This window comes from Cetorhinus maximus, chromosome 11 (assembly GCF_964194155.1).
Source record: "Cetorhinus maximus chromosome 11, sCetMax3.hap1.1, whole genome shotgun sequence".
NCBI lineage: Eukaryota > Metazoa > Chordata > Chondrichthyes > Lamniformes > Cetorhinidae > Cetorhinus > Cetorhinus maximus.
This window is the reverse complement of record NC_135889.1, coordinates 107,144,619-107,162,118: the sequence shown is the minus strand read 5'-3', so window position 1 is coordinate 107,162,118 and position 17,500 is coordinate 107,144,619. Positions and strand designations below refer to the sequence as shown.

The following is a 17,500-nucleotide window of genomic DNA, read 5'->3' as shown; positions in this document are numbered from 1 at the left end:
TTTATTCATTCACGGGATGTGGACCTTGCTGGCTGGGCCAGCATTTATTGCCCATCCCCAGTTGCCCTTGAGTGGTGATGGCTGGATTCTCTTGTTGGAGATGGTCATTGCCTGACATTGTGGTGGTGGTGGTGAGCTCCCTTCTTGAACCACTGCAGGCCATGTGGTGGAGGTATACCCATAGTGCTGTTAGGGAGGGAGTTCCAGGATTTTGACCCAGCGACAGTGAAGGAACGGCGATATATTTCCAAGTCAGGATGAGTGATTTGGAGGGGAAATTCCAGGTGGTGGTGTTCCCATCTATCTGCTGCCCATATCCTTCTAGATGGTAGTGGTCGTGGGTTTGGAAGGTGCTGTCTAAGGAGCTGTGGTGAATTCCTGCAGTGCATCTTGTAGATGGCACACACTGCTGTTACTGTGTGTTGGTGGTGGAGGGAGTGAATGTTTGTGGATGTGGTGCCAATAAAGTGCACTGCTTTGTCCTGGACAGTGTCCAGTTGCTTCAGTGTTGTGGGAGCTGCACTCATCCAGGCAAGTGAGGACTATTCCATCACACTCCTGAATTGTGCCGTGTAGATGGTGGACAGGATTTGGGGAGTCAGGTGGTGAGTTACTCATCACACGATTCCTAGCCTCTGACCTGCTCTTGCAGCCACAGTATTTATATGGCTAGCCCAGTTCAGTTTCTGGTCAATGGTAACACCCAGGATGTTGATCATGGGGGATTCAGTGATGGTAATGCCATTGAACATCAAGGGGCGATGGCTGGATTCTCTTGTTGGAAATGGTCATTCCCTGACGTTGTGTGGCACGAATGTTACTTGCCACTTGTCAGCCCAAGCCTGGGTATCGTCCAGGTCTTGCTGCATTTGGACATGGACTGCTGCAGTATCTGAGTCGTCACAAATGGTGCTGAACATTGTGCAATCATCAGCGAACATCCCACTTCTGACTTTATGATGGAAGGAAGGTTATTGATGAAGCAGCTGAAGATGGTTGGGCCTCAGACCCTGAGGAACTTGTGCAGTTGAAGCTGAGATGACTGACCTCCAAGAACCACAACCACCTTCCTTTGTGCTAGGTATGGCTCCACCAATGGAGAGCTTAGATCTGATCTATTTGTTGTGGGATCGCTTAGCTCTGTCTATCACTTGCTGCTTATGCTGTTTGGAAAGCAAGGAGTCCTGTGTTACAGCTTCACCAGGTTGACAACTCATTTTTAGGTATGCCTGGTGCTGCTCCTGGCATGCACTCTTCATTGAACCAGGGTTGATTCTCTGGCTTGATGGTAATGGTAGAGGATATGCCGGGCCATAAGGTTACAGATTGTGTTCGAGTACAATTCTGCTGCTGTTGTTGGCCCACAGAGCCTCATGGATGCCCAGTCTTCAGTTGTTGGATCTGTTTAAAATCTATCCCATTTATCACAGTGCCACACAACACGATGGAGGGTATCCTCATTGTGAAGGCGGGGGTTCGTCTTGTGCGATGGTCACTCCTACCGTTACTGTCATGCATCTGCAGCAGGCAAGGTGGTGAGGATGAGGTCAAGTATGTTTTTCCCTCTTGTTGGTTCCCTCACCACCTGCCGCAGACACAGTCTAGCAGCTATGTCATTTAGGACTTGGCCAGCTCGGGCAGTAGTGATGCAACCGAGCCACTCTTGGTGATGGGCACTGAAGTCCTCCACCCACAGTACATCCTGTGCCCTTGCCACCCTCAGTGCTTCCTCCAAGTGGTGTTCAACATGGAGGAGCACTGATTCATCAGCTGAGGGAGGGCGGTATGTGATAATCAGCAGGAGGTTTCCTTGCCCATGTTTGACCTGATGCCATGAGACTTCATGGGGTCTGGAGTCGATGTTGAGGACTCCCAGGGCAACTCCCTCCCGACTGTATACCACTGTGCCACCACCTCTGTTGGGTCTGTCCTGCTGGTGGGACAGGACATACCCAGGGATAGTGATGGAGGAGTCTGGGACATTATCTGTAAGGTATGATTCCATAAGGATGACTATGTTAGGCTGTTGCTTGACTAGTCTGAGGCCCCAATATTGGCACTCGCCCCCAGATGTAGGCAAGGAAGACTTTGCAGGGTCGACAGGGCTGCGATTGCTGTTGTTTCCGGTGCCTAGGTCGATGCCTGGTGGTCCGTCCGATTTCAGTCCTTATTTGTGACTTACAACTGAGTGGCTTGCTAGGCCATTTCAGAAAGCATTTAAGAGTCCACCACATTGCTGTGGGTCTGAAGTCACATGTAGACCAGACCAGGTAAGGATGACAGATTTCCCTCCCCAAAAAGGAAATTAGTGAACAAGATGGGTTTTTACAACAATCGACAATGGTTTCATGGTCATTAGACTTTACCCTGGGTCTCTGGATTACTAGTCCAGTAACAAATACCACTACTCCATCGCCTCCCCTTTGTCCCACCATTAGCAGCTTGCCTTCAGCTACCAAATGGCTCCTCTGCCTTTCCTCCTTTAGAAGGCCCTGTTTAACGTCCATGGCCCTGATTTTGCAGTCATCAGCAAAGCAAAGAAATCTGGTCACAGAGACCTAGCGATCTCTGTGGCATGGTTTTCCCTTTGCCCGTCGACAGTTTAAAATCCGGCACCAAGTCAAGGGGATGGCTTGGCATGCAGTAGCGTTGATGTCAGCAAGAAGGTAGGCAACCAATCATATTGATGTATCTGCACACATCATACCAGGAAGTTAAAACCACTTAATATCTCTTTCTTCATGTAGCATCCTCAATGTTTGATGGGTGATAATCAAGACTCAGTGATGTCATGATGTCACACTGGGGCAAGAGGAGGAGGCAGGCCCAAGAACTATCATCACAGCTGATATGGGGACTGACCTGCACTGTTGCAGTCAAGCACCACACAACCATCTGATCTAACTGGCTCTACACTTAATATCCTTCACTTTTAATTGACATTTTCAGAGAGTGAAATAAACGACAATTGGATTTAGATTGAAGTTAAGAACCATTTTACAAATGTAATATTTAAAACAATAAGTAGAATTTGATTTTAACCATTATGAAGAAATTTGACATTCCACAAATATAAAATTAGTTTTTCAGGGCCAGTAAGGATGTTTAGTAGCAATTATGAATGTTAGTACAGCATTAAAAATCCAGTTATATTCAGTTACATGCAACTTTTTCCAAGTGTTTTTCCAGCGAAACTAACAGCGTAAGCGCACTCCCTCTGGAGAAGTATAGAATCGCTGAGAGCAACTTCTGGATTTCCATGTTATTTTGCATGGACTCAGAAGTTGCTGTCAGTTTCACTGGAATAATAATGCTGAATGCTGACAATTTCACTGCCATTACCACTGCAAAAATCAGGTCCATATTTTCAGTCACACTTGTGATCATACCTGTATCTCCTTTGGCACACTATTTCATTTTTCTCAAACCACTGTGAAGCATCTTTTGATGGCTTGCTATGTTAAGAGCATCATATGAATACATATTGTTCTCACCAATAGTACTATCTGGGTGGGGGTTGGTAATAAAGGGAATCTCAGTGGTCCATTGTTTGGACTCTCTGATAACTATATAAAAGGAAATTGATACCAAAACAACAATTCTCAAAAGAGACAATCAACACTCTCATACAGTATAAATTTGTTGGTTTTCCTCACAGTGGTATTCTTGCGATGAGTGCTGGTCAAAAAGCATCGACAAAATAAATCTTTTTCAGCAATACTCAAGTTCTGTACTACCAAACGACTACAATACTCAAATTTGCTGATGATAAAAGGAGGGCAATAGTAGAGATCAAGTATACAGAGCTGGCAGCACCGGTGCAATTGCAAGCTCACACTCCCGATATGGAGTCTCACCTGCCACAGTGAGTAGCATGAACCCAAATTGCCAATATCTCACCTGCAACAGTGATAAAATTATCCTCTTTTTATTTCTGAGCATTTTTAAGCATACAGTAATCTATAACAGGGTGAATAAAGAGCTTTTGTCCCAGTAATGATCCCTCTAATTTTAAACATCCACCTGGATACGTTGAAACAATCAAAAATAAATTGGAAAGTGTCAGTATTAATAGCCAGAACTGTCAAGTGTCAATCTAAAGAGATTACTCAACTTTTATAATGCACCGATCAGACATGGAGTAGTGTTCAGTTCTGGTACATATCTGGTCCATAAATACATATGCACAATGGAATGGCGAAAGAGAAAAGTAACAAAAGAAGTGATCGCAAGTATAGAGGATAAGCTATACAGAAAGTACAAAACAGAGCTCCATCTCTACCATCTAGAAAGATGGAGAAACCCTAATTACAGTTTATAAAATAATAGATACATAAACTTAGTTCAAAATAAGTAGACCAAGGGGAACAAATTAAATGAAGATTGAATTTAAAAATCACATACTAGAGAGAAATTTACTCAGACTCATAATTTTTTGGCACAACCTGCCAGCTCGAGATGCTCAAATTAAAGTCGAGCATCAACAAGTGGCCATTTCTATCCTCCACTTTTCTTAACTATCCCAAGAATCATTGTTCACTAGCTCATTCCACATATTCTGCCAGCACTCACATTGCAGGTTTAAACCTTCTGCAGAAGAATATGACCAAAATCATGAGGGATCAAGATGGAGTGAATAGAGAGAAACTGTCCCCACTGGTAGAAGGGTCAAGAACAAGATGGCATCAATTTAAAGCAATTGGTAAAAGAATCAGAGACATGAGGATTTTTTTTTTTTTAACATGCAACGAATGGTTATTTTTTGGAATGCATTGCCCGAGTGAGTGGAGGAGCCAGATTCAACTGCGGCTTTCAAAAGGGAATCAGGTAGGCACCTGGAGGGAAAAGAATTACAGGGCTACAGGGAAAGGGCAGGGGAGTAGGACTAGTTAATCTGCCCTTGCAGAGAACCAGCATGGATTCCACATGTCAAATGGCCTCCTGTACTATAACCATTATTATTCCAACATAGAAAAGTACAAATGAGAATCCAATTAGGCATCAGCTCGTGGACACAGTACCATTGGAAAAAGTGTCTTGAAAAATACTAGAAAAAAAGTTTATAAACAAAATGAAAGGTCCTGTAGTAGTTTAACATGCAAAATATCTCATCTTTAGAAAACTGCAACTTCAGATAGGACTTGTCAGTTTACAAAAAACTCACCTGCTGTTCATAGAAGGCTTTGAGAGCCTTTTTCACAACAAAGACTTTTGGAGAACGGATTGGAAGCAACTTAATTTCAGCCACTGTAAGCGAGCTCAGGTCACCAATGGTCTTGATGTTTTTAGCTCTTACAAGCTGGCCTAGACCTCGGGCCCTAGTAGGAAGAACAAAACTTGATCATTCAGTACAGGTGTAGCAGGCGGTAAATTACACTGCATCACCTTGGTTAATTTAATATTGAACAGAAGTTTAATTACAGGCCCCCTCCTAGTAAAACTGTCCTATTTTAAAACTAGAATTTTCAAGAGCAAAATTTTAAAATGACATTACGTATTAGAATGCAGGGCAACTAAATGCATCACAAACTTTACTTACCACATGTTAGAGGCAAGCTGGGGTAGAATGGTCTCTACTGGTAAAGAGCAGCTGATCAGAGCCGGATACACGGCAGCTGTAGACACTGCCCCAGATTCTTTACTCATCTCTGAGATCTTGAGGGGTTTTAAAAAAAGAAACTTATATGTTAAAAGTACCATGTTTCAATTCAGCATTTTGTAGATTGTATTTTCCAAAACTGCAACTGACCTCTATACCACCATACAAATTAGAATTACCCTATCCAGAAATCATCTTTCCCATTCATTTTCTACATTTTTGGTAAAGAAAGAAATTATTTACTCAGATTCATAATTTTTTGGCACAACCTGCCAGCTCGAGATGATCAAATGTTTGATGGTACAATGAAAGTCAAGCATCAACTTGACTAAGTGGCCATTTCTATCCTCCACTTTTAACTATCCCTAGAATCATTGTTCACTGGCTCATTCCACATATTCTGCCTGCACTCACATTGCAGGTTTAGACCAAATCAGATTCAAATATAAAACTGTTGGTGTAGCTTATGGCTGAAAAAAAGTGACCCAAGCGATTTTCTGTGGCCATTATTTTCCCAAATACTACTTCCAGGTGAAACATCAATTTATGTTTCTTTCAATTTAGCATACTGCAATTGTTGTTTACAATGCATTCTGCTTTTCAGTGTGGAAACCAAACACAGATTGGGTGATTGCTTTGCAGGACACCTCCGTTCAGTCCATTAGAGTGGCCCTGAACTCTGGTTGTCTTGTCACTTTAATTCTCCACCTTTCTCTCAAGCCTTCTGCCTCCTGCAGTGTTACAATGAAGCTGAAAGCAAGCTGGGGGAACAGCACCTCATCTTTCAATTAGGTGATTTACAGCCTTGCGAACTCAATATTGAGTTCAGCAATTCCAGAATTTAACCTCTTCCCCCATTTTGTTTCCTTTATCTTTGCAGGCTTTGGTTTTATTGTTTTGCTTTCAGAAGGCAGATGCAGAATGCCATTCACACCTCCTTTGGCTACAAGTTTTATTTCTTTACTTGTCCTATCACTCCCTTTGGCCTTGCACACCAACTCCTTTATCGTTTAATTTCTCCTGTCTTCCGCCCTATCACAGGTCTTCCCTCTTTTCTTTTTCAAGCCTCCCTGCTTTCACCTGCTTAAAATCTATTACATCTCTAACTTTTCCCAGTTATAAAAATGTCATCGACCTATAACGTTACGCTCCTCTCTTCACAGATGCTGCCTGTGCTGCTGAGTATCTCCAGTGCTTACCCTATTTTGCTTTAAAAAAATGTTTACATAATACATGGCATCACTTAACCACAAGATAAACCTTAATGCCTTCAACTTACCAAACATTTCTTTGAACTTTTATAGCCAGAGCTGCGAGTGCTTGGAGACAGGAAACCTTTAGTTGGAGTGGTGTTGTACTGAGTGAATTAAAATATATGAAACTCAGAATTAAGATAAATACAGTAACCTCAATGCTCTGATATATACTAAATAAATAATAAAACTCAGATCACTGAGTGACATGTTAAATTCCATACAGGATAAACATTTGCAAAATTAAAAGATGAAAGAAAGCATTAAATACAAGACCAGAAAAAAAAGTTGTGCATTGGTTATTGGTTATAATATCCTTCATGATCTCAGGATGTCAGAAAGCATTTAATAACCAAATAGTTTTGGAGGACAATAAGTGTTATAATGTTGGCAACATGGCAGGAATTAATTTTTTTTTTGCTGATGAGCGATAAGTATTGGCCAGACACAGGGGAGAACTCCCCTGCTCCTTTTTGGATGCAAAAGAAGCCATGACACTATTCAGAGCATATGGGGCCTTGATATAACATTTCATCAGAAAGGTGATGCCTCCAACAGTGCAGCATTCCCTCAGTACTACACTGAAATGCCAACCTAGATTATGTGCTACAGTGGGACTTCAATCCACAACTTCTGCTTCAGAAGCAAGATTACTACCGTAACAGGGCTAACGCCCTCAACTCAGATTTTTTTGTTTGAATGCAAAACAGCCAATGTAATGGGTTACTGGCTAGTCCATAACATATTTCTGAATTGTCTTAATGGTGTTGTTAGTGATCTAAATGTTGGCTAGGACACCAGAACGTTTTTAGTCCTTTTCAAATAATGTCATGCATCCTTTATGTCCGTTTGCATAGCAGATATGCCTTAGCTCATCTTCGCATTGCTAAAATGGCACTTGTGACCATTATAGCACTGCCTCAACACTATACTGAAATATTAGCTAAAGTAGGACTTGAATGTGAGCTCTTCTAACTCCAAGTGTTACCACCGAAACAAGTTGGTCCAGGGCAAATTGAGAATGAACCAGTTGAAACTTATTGCTTGTTGTTCAGAGAAATTCTTTGAATTCAGAAACCCACTGTGCAAATAATTCCAAACTAGGACCGACAATGCAACCGAAGGAGGCAATTCAGAAATGACAGAATAAGTGAGAAAAGCATTCATGTGGTCAATGTCAGATGAAACTTAATAAGACAAGTACCGCAAATAATTAGGGCAAGAGAGAGTTAGGCTTTTTTGTATCCATGAATTAAGATGGGACACAGTGGTTTCATTATCTGCAACTATCTTATAGAGCTGTGATTTGAATGAGAACTTAATGGAACTTACCTTGGATTGAACATTGGACCGGTTGCAACCATTTGTGGCAGAGTGATTTAATCCAGGAGAACTTCCAGAAGAAGAATGGGATCTCACTACAGGGCTACGGCGATCAATGTCATCTGCTAATCCTTCCCGCTGAATTGGATCTGCAAATGAAACGCGACGGATCTACAGAAAACAAATGACGTAGGACACAAAGGAAAATTTGAAATCTCATCTTATGAGCAGCACATAAAAGAAATGCAACCTTTCCAAAGCTTCTAAATTTCAAGATCAGCATAACTCAGGTGTTGCCGAGATTTTTTAAAAGTTGTGTAAAAGGCTGACTACAAATGCTTGTATTTATTGTTATAGATAGGTGTGCTTTTTAAAATTTTAATAAATACAACAAGCCAAAAGTGCGAATTACATATTAGGATCACACAAAGCCAATTTCTCAGACTTTATTCAAGTTCATAAAGCACTCACACTGGCCTCCAAACAATGAGAAAGAGACAGAGGGCGGAATCTGCAGGAAAATCAGAGATACACAAGAACTTTAGAGTACGATACTGGGGGACTTCAATTACCCTAATAACATTTGGGATAATGGTAAAGGATAAAGAGTGGGAGGAATTTCTGAAATGTATTCTGGAGAACATCCTTGACCAGCATGCTCTCGGTCCGCCTAGGAAGGAGGCATTGCTGGATTTGGGGAACTGGGATGCTGGGAAATGGTGTCGGTCAAGTGGACCAAGTATCTATGGCAGGGCACTTAGTTAAGCGTGACCATCTCATGAGATAAAAGCAGAAAATGCTGAAAAAGCTAAGCAAGTCTGACAGCATCTGTGGAGAGAGAAACAGAGTAAATGCTTTGAGTCTGTATGGCCCTTCTTCAGACCTCTCATGAGATTTAAATTAGTAATGGAGAAGAAGTAGAAAGCTGAACTTCTAAATACAAGAGGGCTAATTGCAATTGGATGAAAAGGATAGAATGGAACTACAGATTGACAGGAAAATGGTAATGGAACAATGGGCGATCTTGAAGGAGGTGGGAGGTGCTTCAGGTACAGGCTGGATACATGCCAACAAGGACAACAGGTAGGGGACCCAAAGCCAGGGCACCTTGAATGACAAGGAAGATAAAGAATATGATGAAATAAGAGGGTGTATGATGTATGCCAGGTGAATTCTTCAAGCAAGAATCAGGCTAAATACAGTAAGTTGTGAAGAGGAAAATAAGACTTGCGAAGCGAATGAGAATAGAATAGCAATCAATGTTGAAGGGAATTGCAAAATATTAGACCGGCATGTAAATAGTAAGCAGATGGTAAGAGGTGGAATAGGGCCTTTTAGTGACAAACAACAACTTATGTTTACATAACACCTTTAAAGAAACCTCCTAAGGCACTTCACAGGAATAATATGAAACAAAATATGACACTAAGCCACATAAGGTCAAAGAAATATGTTTTAAGTAGTGTCTTAAAGGAGGAAAGCAAGGTGGAGGGGCAGAGAGGTGTAGGGAGGGAATTCTAGAGATGGGGCCTAGGCAACCAAAGGTATGGTCACCGATCGTGCAGCAGTCATGATTGGGAATGCACAGGAGGCCAGAATTAGAAGAAAGTAGATATTCTGGAGGGTTGTGGAGTTGGAGGAGATTGCAGAGATGGTGAGGGGCAAGGCCTTGGGAGAGATTTAAAAACAAGGATAAGAATTTTAAAATCAAGACTTTGCTTGATCAGGAGCCAATGTAAGTCAGCGAACAAAGGAATGATATGGGAACAGGACACGGGCAGTAGAGCTTTGAATGACCTCAAGTTTAGAGGTTAGATTGTGGGAGACCAGCCAGAAGTGCGTTGGAATAACTGAACCTAGTGGTCACAAAGACATAGATGAGGGTTTCAACAGCAGATAAACAGAGAAGGGAAAAATATCAAGCCATATTAAGGATGAGGAAATACAAAGTGTGTGATAAATGTTAAGAGGCTTAGGGCAAGGCTAGAATACTTAATGAGTACTTTGTTTAAGATATTTATTAAGGAAGAGGATGTCTGACAAAATATCAGAAGAAGCAGAGAAAGTAGAGGTAATGGATAGGGTGAAATTTGATAGGCACAATATCCTGTAAAGGCTCATTTTGCTTAAGACCGGTTAAGTTGCTGATTCAGATAGCTTGTATCCCAAGGAAGTAGGAGTGGAGACAGTGGAAGGGATTGCCATAATCTTCCAATCTTCCTCTGATGTGGAGAAGCGCCGGAGGATCGAAGAGTGGCAAATGTGACACCCTTACTCAAGGAGGATTGCAAGGGAATTTCCAGTAACTACAGACTGATCAGTTCAATATCAGTGACAGATAAGGTTCATAAAAAATAATCAGGGGAAAATAAATCAACAAAAACTTGGAGAATTTTGAGTTTCAGTAATTGAGAACCAGCGTAGATTGTAAAAGGTAGATCATGTTTGACTAATCAAATCAATTTAGTTGAAGAAGAAAATGCATTGGGTGTTGTCTATATGAATTTTAAGAAAGTATTTGACAAAGTAACACAAAGGGCTGGTTAACAAAATTGAGCTCATGAAATAAGGGGGTCAGCGTTAGCTTGGACTTGAAGGTGCGGCAAACCAATCGATTGCAACAGGTCACAGTTAGGCCAGCAGAAGGGGCAGACTAGTGGAGGATAGAATTTAATACCGAAAAGCATGAGTTGATGTGGTAGAAGGGATGGGGGAAAAGAGGATATATAGACTTTTTGGTACATTCTAAAACTATGCGCTGGGACAGGAGGGTCCTGGGAGTTCATGTGCACAGATTCTTGGGGGTGACAGGACGTATTTGAGGGGGTAGTTGGGAAAACAAATGGGATCATGGGTTTTGTAAATAAAGTTATTAACTACAAAAGCAGAGAGGTTATGTTCAAACTTCACAAAGCTCAATAACAGGCTTCAGGTGATGGCTTAGGAACTTGAATAAAGTTTTGCCAATAAAGTTACATTTAAGCATTGCTTGCCAATACCATAAAAAGTTCCAAGCTTTCTTAAAAAAAATATTGAGCAGGAATTCAGGTAGCCAACATGGGAGTTGGTAAAAGCAATATTTTAAACTCTTAAGTCATACCCACATCAAATGGGATACAAAGGTTTCTCAAATACAGGAAAACTAAATGTTCTTTCTCCACACACACACCCTTTAAAATGAGAGAAACAATAGGTTAAACTAATTTAGATTAGTAAGTCCCATCCAACCTCAGGCTTTGGCTGCATTGTTCCAGACTGAAATGCTGGCCTTCATTCAATGAATACTCAGCAATATAGCACACAAAAGGACTCAAGACAGGCAAGGCCCTAGAAAATAGAGGAAACTCCATTTGAGTCTAGATTCAGCTACCTTAGAATTAGTTTGCCAGGGGGCGCTGGTTAGAAATGTGTTTTATACATTATTTTGGCCCAGTCAATATACAAAAAATAGCTGATGTAGCTCCCCAGATTGGGCATAAATGACTGCCCACACTAGTGTGCCAATCACCCCTCTCACCCAAAGCTTTAGAAATTTTAGAAAACATGCAGAAAGATACAACTGGATTGACATCTATAATTCCATCAAAAGGAGGCATTTCATTCCCTAATTGCAATATGGGTTTCTGAGGGATAGAGATGGAGCTGTTAAGACTGATAATCCAATGCCCAAACTAAATAAGAGTGTCAGTATTGCAGGTTACTGTCACTGACAGACCAGCCAGGCTCTCTCGTGAATGGAAACTGGAGGGGCACATCAGCCACTGGAGGCTGGAATTTTCCCTTTCCAATCAGTTCTAGAGAACAACTATCAGGGTATTAGCTTGTAGTTTAGCTGGAGAAGTTTGGTGATTTTAGGTAGTTAAACCCTATAGGTGCTAGAATTTAAGTCTCAACACTGCAACATGCACGTCAGCTCTCTGCACACAGGATTGGGGAAGAACATGTGCAATCAATACTGGGCAAACAAATTCTGCTGGTGCACAATTTTCAATAGTGTGGTTTAGAGACTCGAACATGGTGATGGTTCAAAAATGAAGCATCTTCCCATTTTGTTCTCTATGAGAACTAAACAAAAATGGCTTTTCAGAACGTCAGCAAGTCATGCGACATTGTATGCAACAAAGCTAAGCTTCGATCCACTACCCACACCCATGTCCATAAGCATACACTTCAAGCAAATCTCAGTGGGATGGTATCATAACTTATGTTCCAATCTATCCCAAAGAGCCAACGTTATCTATAACAACCACACCAGCGTTATGACCGAAATCAGCCAATTCAGCATAGACCAGAACTCGTGGCCTTCATGATCTGTATGGCTCACATTATTCATTAGAAAAGTATATCTGCAGATTTATCCAAACTAAAATATTTTGGCCTCTTTTATTTACCTTATTCATTGGAGAAGGAGAATCATTTTCAGATGGCCGTTTAATTCCTTTCTTGAGGATACTTGTAGAAGGTGATGCTGTGGGTGACCACACACAGCATGCCTGCATTTCAGAAGGACTGTGCATTGATCCAACCAGAAATGGGACATCATTTTTAGTTTTTTGGGGTGATTCCATGAGGTGCTCTGACATGTGCTCAACCACATTACAGTCTGTTATCATAGGTTTGGGGAGATTAATTGTTGTGGTTAACCCCACCTCGGAAGCTTCTTCATTTCCATCAGACTCTGTATCTTTAAAATGTTCTGCAGTTACTGATTCATCCTGTACAGTTTTTTTGTCAAATGGGGTTAAAACATTTGTCCCATCCATCTGATCTGGTTCAGGCTGTACTGTGGCTATTTTGTCAACTGGGGCAGTAATGCCTGTCCTACTCATTTGATCTTGGTCCAGTTCATAGCCAGCTACTGTTTCTTTGCTTTCCAACTGTTCACCTTCTATCAAGACAACATCATTGGACACTGGTTCACCTTCTGACATTGACACTTCAACAGTGCCATCAGCCTCTGCCATTAATTCCACTTGTTCACTCCCTCCATAATTTAAAATTTCTTCAGCTTTCTGCTCTGTGGAAGAATCACCCATCACTTTCTGCTCTGTAGAGGACTCCTCCATCATTTTCTGACCAGTGGAAGAGTCACCCATCGCTTTCCGCTCTGTAGAGGACTCCTCCGTCATTTTCTGACCAGTGGAAGAGTCACCCATCGCTTTCCACTCTGTAGAGGACTCCTCCACAACTTTCTGCTCTGTGGAAGGATCACCCATTGCTTTCCGCTCTGTAGAGGACTCATCCACAACTTCCTGCTTAGTGGAAGAGTCATCCATCACTTTCTGCTCTGTAGAGGAGGACTCCACCATTTTCTCACCAGTGGAAGAGTCATCCAACACTTTCTGCTCTGTAGAGGAGGACTCCACCATTTTCTGACCAGTGGAAGAGTCATCCAACACTTTCTGCTCTGTAGAGGAGGACTCCACCATTTTCTGACCAGTGGAAGAGTCATCCAACACTTTCTGCTCTGTAGAGGAGGACTCCACCATTTTCTGACCAGTGGAAGAGTTATCCATCGCTTTCCGCTCTGTACAGTACTCCTCCACCACTTTCTGCTCCATGGAAGAGTCATCCATTGCTTTCTGCTCTGTACAGGACTCCTCCACCATTTTCGGCTCTGTGGAAGAGTCGTTCAGTGCTTTCCGCACTGAATAGGACTCCTCCACCATTTTCTGCTCCGTGGAGGTTTCAATCCTCGGAGTGAGCTTTTTCTCTTCAGCCAAATCCACCTCCGATGCAACAGTACTAAGAGAAATACCAAAAAACTGTGTTTTGCTATTCCCCGAAAGGGGAGTGCTGAACGCACAGGGTCCATCATTTACAGTGTCGTTAAATGTGGGACTTTTTAATAGCCCTTCTGTAGAAGAATAATAAACCGAATTTAGGTGTGATTCTTCTTTCTGATCATCAGATCGTGGCTCTCGTTTGGTGGAACTCTCTTTGCTTTCCAAACGTGACTTCCCATGCTGTTGTGAAGAGTCTTTGCAACAATCACAGTTTTTAGTTTTCCTGGTCCTTTTACTTCTCACATGGCACTCATTCAACTGCTGGCTCTTCTTGACTGAAAGTTGCACATCTGAAAGATTTGAACAATCGTCAGTTGATAATTCAGTTGTTGAAACTCCTGCCTCATAAGGCAAGTATTCAGCATGGACAATAGTGCAGGCTTCTTCTGTTTTGCCTCGTTCTAAATCAAGCTCAGTTTTAACACTTTCAACAGTTTCAGACTCTTCTCTTGTGGGATGTGCTATGCTCTGTGTTTTAGGGTCCTCTTCTGCATTTGGCTTTTCAACTAAAGCACAAGTCCCTGGAGACATCTGTGCAATATTTATTTCATCCAGATTTTCTATATCTACCACTTGTGTCATTACTGCATCTTCTTGCTTATTTTCAATCTCCAATTCTGTTTCTGAACACTGCATCTCCATAGTTTCATTTTTTGAGTATAGTTGACTGCCCAGGGTCGGTTCATGTTCCACCACATTTTTAGTCTTGCTGTCCTCAAGGGACAGCTCTTTGGTCTTTGTTTTCCCCTTAAACGTTCTTCTTTTCTTTTGACCATCCTGAACTTTTGAGTTGCCTTCAGAACTCTCCGATTCAGTCATGCCACAACAGCTGTTCTCTAAGTCAGACAAACCTTGAGATGCCCTACGAGTCTGGTAGCGAGGGCGGACTTTGCCAGCAGCTGGGGTAGTTTTGTTAGAGTCAGAGTCTTGAGAATCAGTTTTTAAAGACCTGCTTTTCTCAGTTGCTGACTTGCCAGGTGAACTTTTAGAATCATTCTCCTTTCCCTTTGAAAGCTCGTCATGCTGAGACTTGCCCTGAAGAGGCTCTGCCGCCTCGTTTTGTGATCTTTTCCCAAGTTTATTATCCTCCCTTTTTCCCTTGTTACCTGCCTGAGCAGCCACTGCCACATCCAAGTGCTTCCTAGAAGAACGTCTTAGTGTTTTTTTTGTCAGAATTGAAGAATGTGCATTCCTCTCATCTTGTGTGCTTGAAGCACCTTCTGCTGAAGCTTTCTCTTTCAAAACCACAGGAGATGATGCAGGATTCTTCTCTTCATTAAAAACACTGCCTTTTGTCGGTTTGTTACTTGTCCGACTCTCAGAACTTCGGCTGCAGTCAGCTTTGTTTTTATTAGGAGTGTCTCTATCATTAGTTGAAGAATTTTCTTTTGCATCAGATGATTCACCGTCAGAACTCTTAATACTTCTAGGCGCTTTGGTGCAGTTGGTTGGTTTTTCTACAATCGACGGTTCAGTTTTATTTTGCCTGCGTCTACTGCGTTTCCCCTCAGTGATTGAGACATTCGCTGCTTCAGTTTTTGTATTATTCAAACTGACATCCTGGCAAACTTTGTCCACCTCAAGCTGTGATACATCTTCCACCTCCATTGCTTCGGTCTGCTGAGGAGCAAAAGCTTCAGCAGCTGCTTGTGCAAATTTAACCAAAGGTGATTTACTGAAGCAGCACGTAGTGGAGGGATCAAACTTCTCCAGAGTAATAAACGATTGTCGTCTGCTGCTGGATTTTTGTGGTGTTCCAGAGATAATGTCGGAGGAGGTAGAACTACCACTGACCTCTGCACTGCTGACCCCCGATTCAGAAGCACCACCAGTGCAGTTTGACATAGATTCAGCCGCCGTGTTCTTCACTTCTTCTTGTTTGCCACTGCAATTAAGGTCTATAGAATCTCCAATGATTTGTTCAGTCCTGCTTCCCTTGTGACCAGCAGAGTCTTGGTCAGTTTCTTGATCAAACAATTTATCTTCATTGATTGCCTCCATTGCAACCTGGGTATCAAATTCATTTTCAGTTTCCATATTTTCATCCTGAAAAAAAAACTGAATGTTACAACTGACTGTATGAGGCAGAAGTAATCCAGGCCTTGCTTTACAGTAGGTACCCATTACAGTGCAAGGCTTCAGTAAAGCTGGTTTTGAACACTCTCCATCCAACTGCCAGCATCAAGCACTATAAAGGTTAGTAGCACTCAATATTCCTTTTCTCTGCACAATCCCTTGAATTCAGAATGCCACTTACTGCATTAGCATTCTAGGCAAGAATACTTGTCTGGCAAGGTTAACAAACTTGTACTTCAGCACACTTGTAGGAGCGATTTGCAAATTTAACCCAGGGACCCATCCTCTCAAATGCTTCCAAAAGAAGTCAACATTAAACCATTATCTGGGCTGTGAAAGAATATTGGAAAGAACATACAAGTAAGCCTCCACAACCTAATTAACTTATCTCAAATTCACCAAACTGCATTTTAATAATAATAAATTTGCAGCATTAATTAACCAACACTTAAAACAGCTGGATGTAAGTCTATATCCCCATTTATAATGATACAGCACAGACAATTTGGGAAGAAAAGAAAAAGCACTTTCTTTGAACCCTTCCTAGATATCTGCCCTTGTTGACGGTAAGCTTCCAAGGTATGGAAAGTGGTCCATGCTGTCCAAGGCCTCGTCGTGGATTCTGATAACCAGCAAAGGAGGGGGGGGGGGCGGTGTGGAGGGGGCAGGTTGGTAGAGGACCTTTGTCTAAAGGATGTTTAGCGTAAGGCCCGCACACTTGTATGGACGATGAGGCTCAAAACCACCTTCAGGTGTGCCAGCACAGCCTTTGGCCACCTGAGGAAGTGTGTATGAGGCCAGGACTTCAAACACAGCACCAAACTCACGGCCTACAGAGCAGTAGTGATACCCACCCTCCTACATGGCTCAGGGATGTGGACCACGTGCAGCAGGCACCTCAAACTCTGGTGAAATACCACCAATGCAGCCTGTGCAAAATCCTGCAAATCCACTGGCAGAATAGGCTCACAAACGTCAGTGTTCTCACTCAGGTCAACAGTCCAAGCATCAAAGAATTAACCATGCTCTACCAGCCATCTGGAATGTCAGTCCTGCGGGCGGGCCACATCATCCGCATGCCTGACATGAGACTCCAGAATCAAGTGCTTTACTTGGAGCTTTGACGCGGCGAGCGAGTGCCAGAAGGGCAGAAGAAATGCTTCAGGGACACCCTCAAAGCCTCCTTGCAAAAGTGCAACATCCCCACCAACATCTGGGAATCCCTGGCCCAAGGCCGAAGTGGAGGGAAAGCATCCGGGAAGGACTTGACTGAGTCTCATCGTCAAGGACTAGCTGAAGCCAAGCGTCGACAGCGAAAGGAGCGTGTGGCAACCCGGGTATCCCACCCATCCATTCCCCCTGCCACTGTTTGCCCAATCTGTGAGAGACTGTACGTCACAGATGGGACTCTTCAGTCACCTGAGAACTCATTTTTAGTGTGGAAGCAAGTCATCTTCGGCCCT

The 17,500-nt window shown here is 42.4% G+C and overlaps 1 protein-coding gene across 3 annotated transcripts in view; it reads right to left on the bottom strand.

Moving 5' to 3' along the window:
• The window catches only part of rif1 (replication timing regulatory factor 1), a 90,317-nt gene that overhangs the window by 2,833 nt on the left and 69,984 nt on the right, over nt 1–17,500 (bottom strand). For all 3 annotated transcript variants that reach the window (XM_078552558.1, XM_078552559.1, XM_078552560.1), the window contains 5 exons: nt 12,567–16,007; nt 8,185–8,346; nt 6,879–6,956; nt 5,540–5,655; nt 5,165–5,318 (listed from right to left, as the gene is read on the bottom strand). In XM_078552558.1, the coding sequence (XP_078408684.1) occupies nt 5,165–5,318; nt 5,540–5,655; nt 6,879–6,956; nt 8,185–8,346; nt 12,567–16,007 (3,951 nt within the window). The remainder of the gene's footprint in view (nt 1–5,164; nt 5,319–5,539; nt 5,656–6,878; nt 6,957–8,184; nt 8,347–12,566; nt 16,008–17,500) is intronic.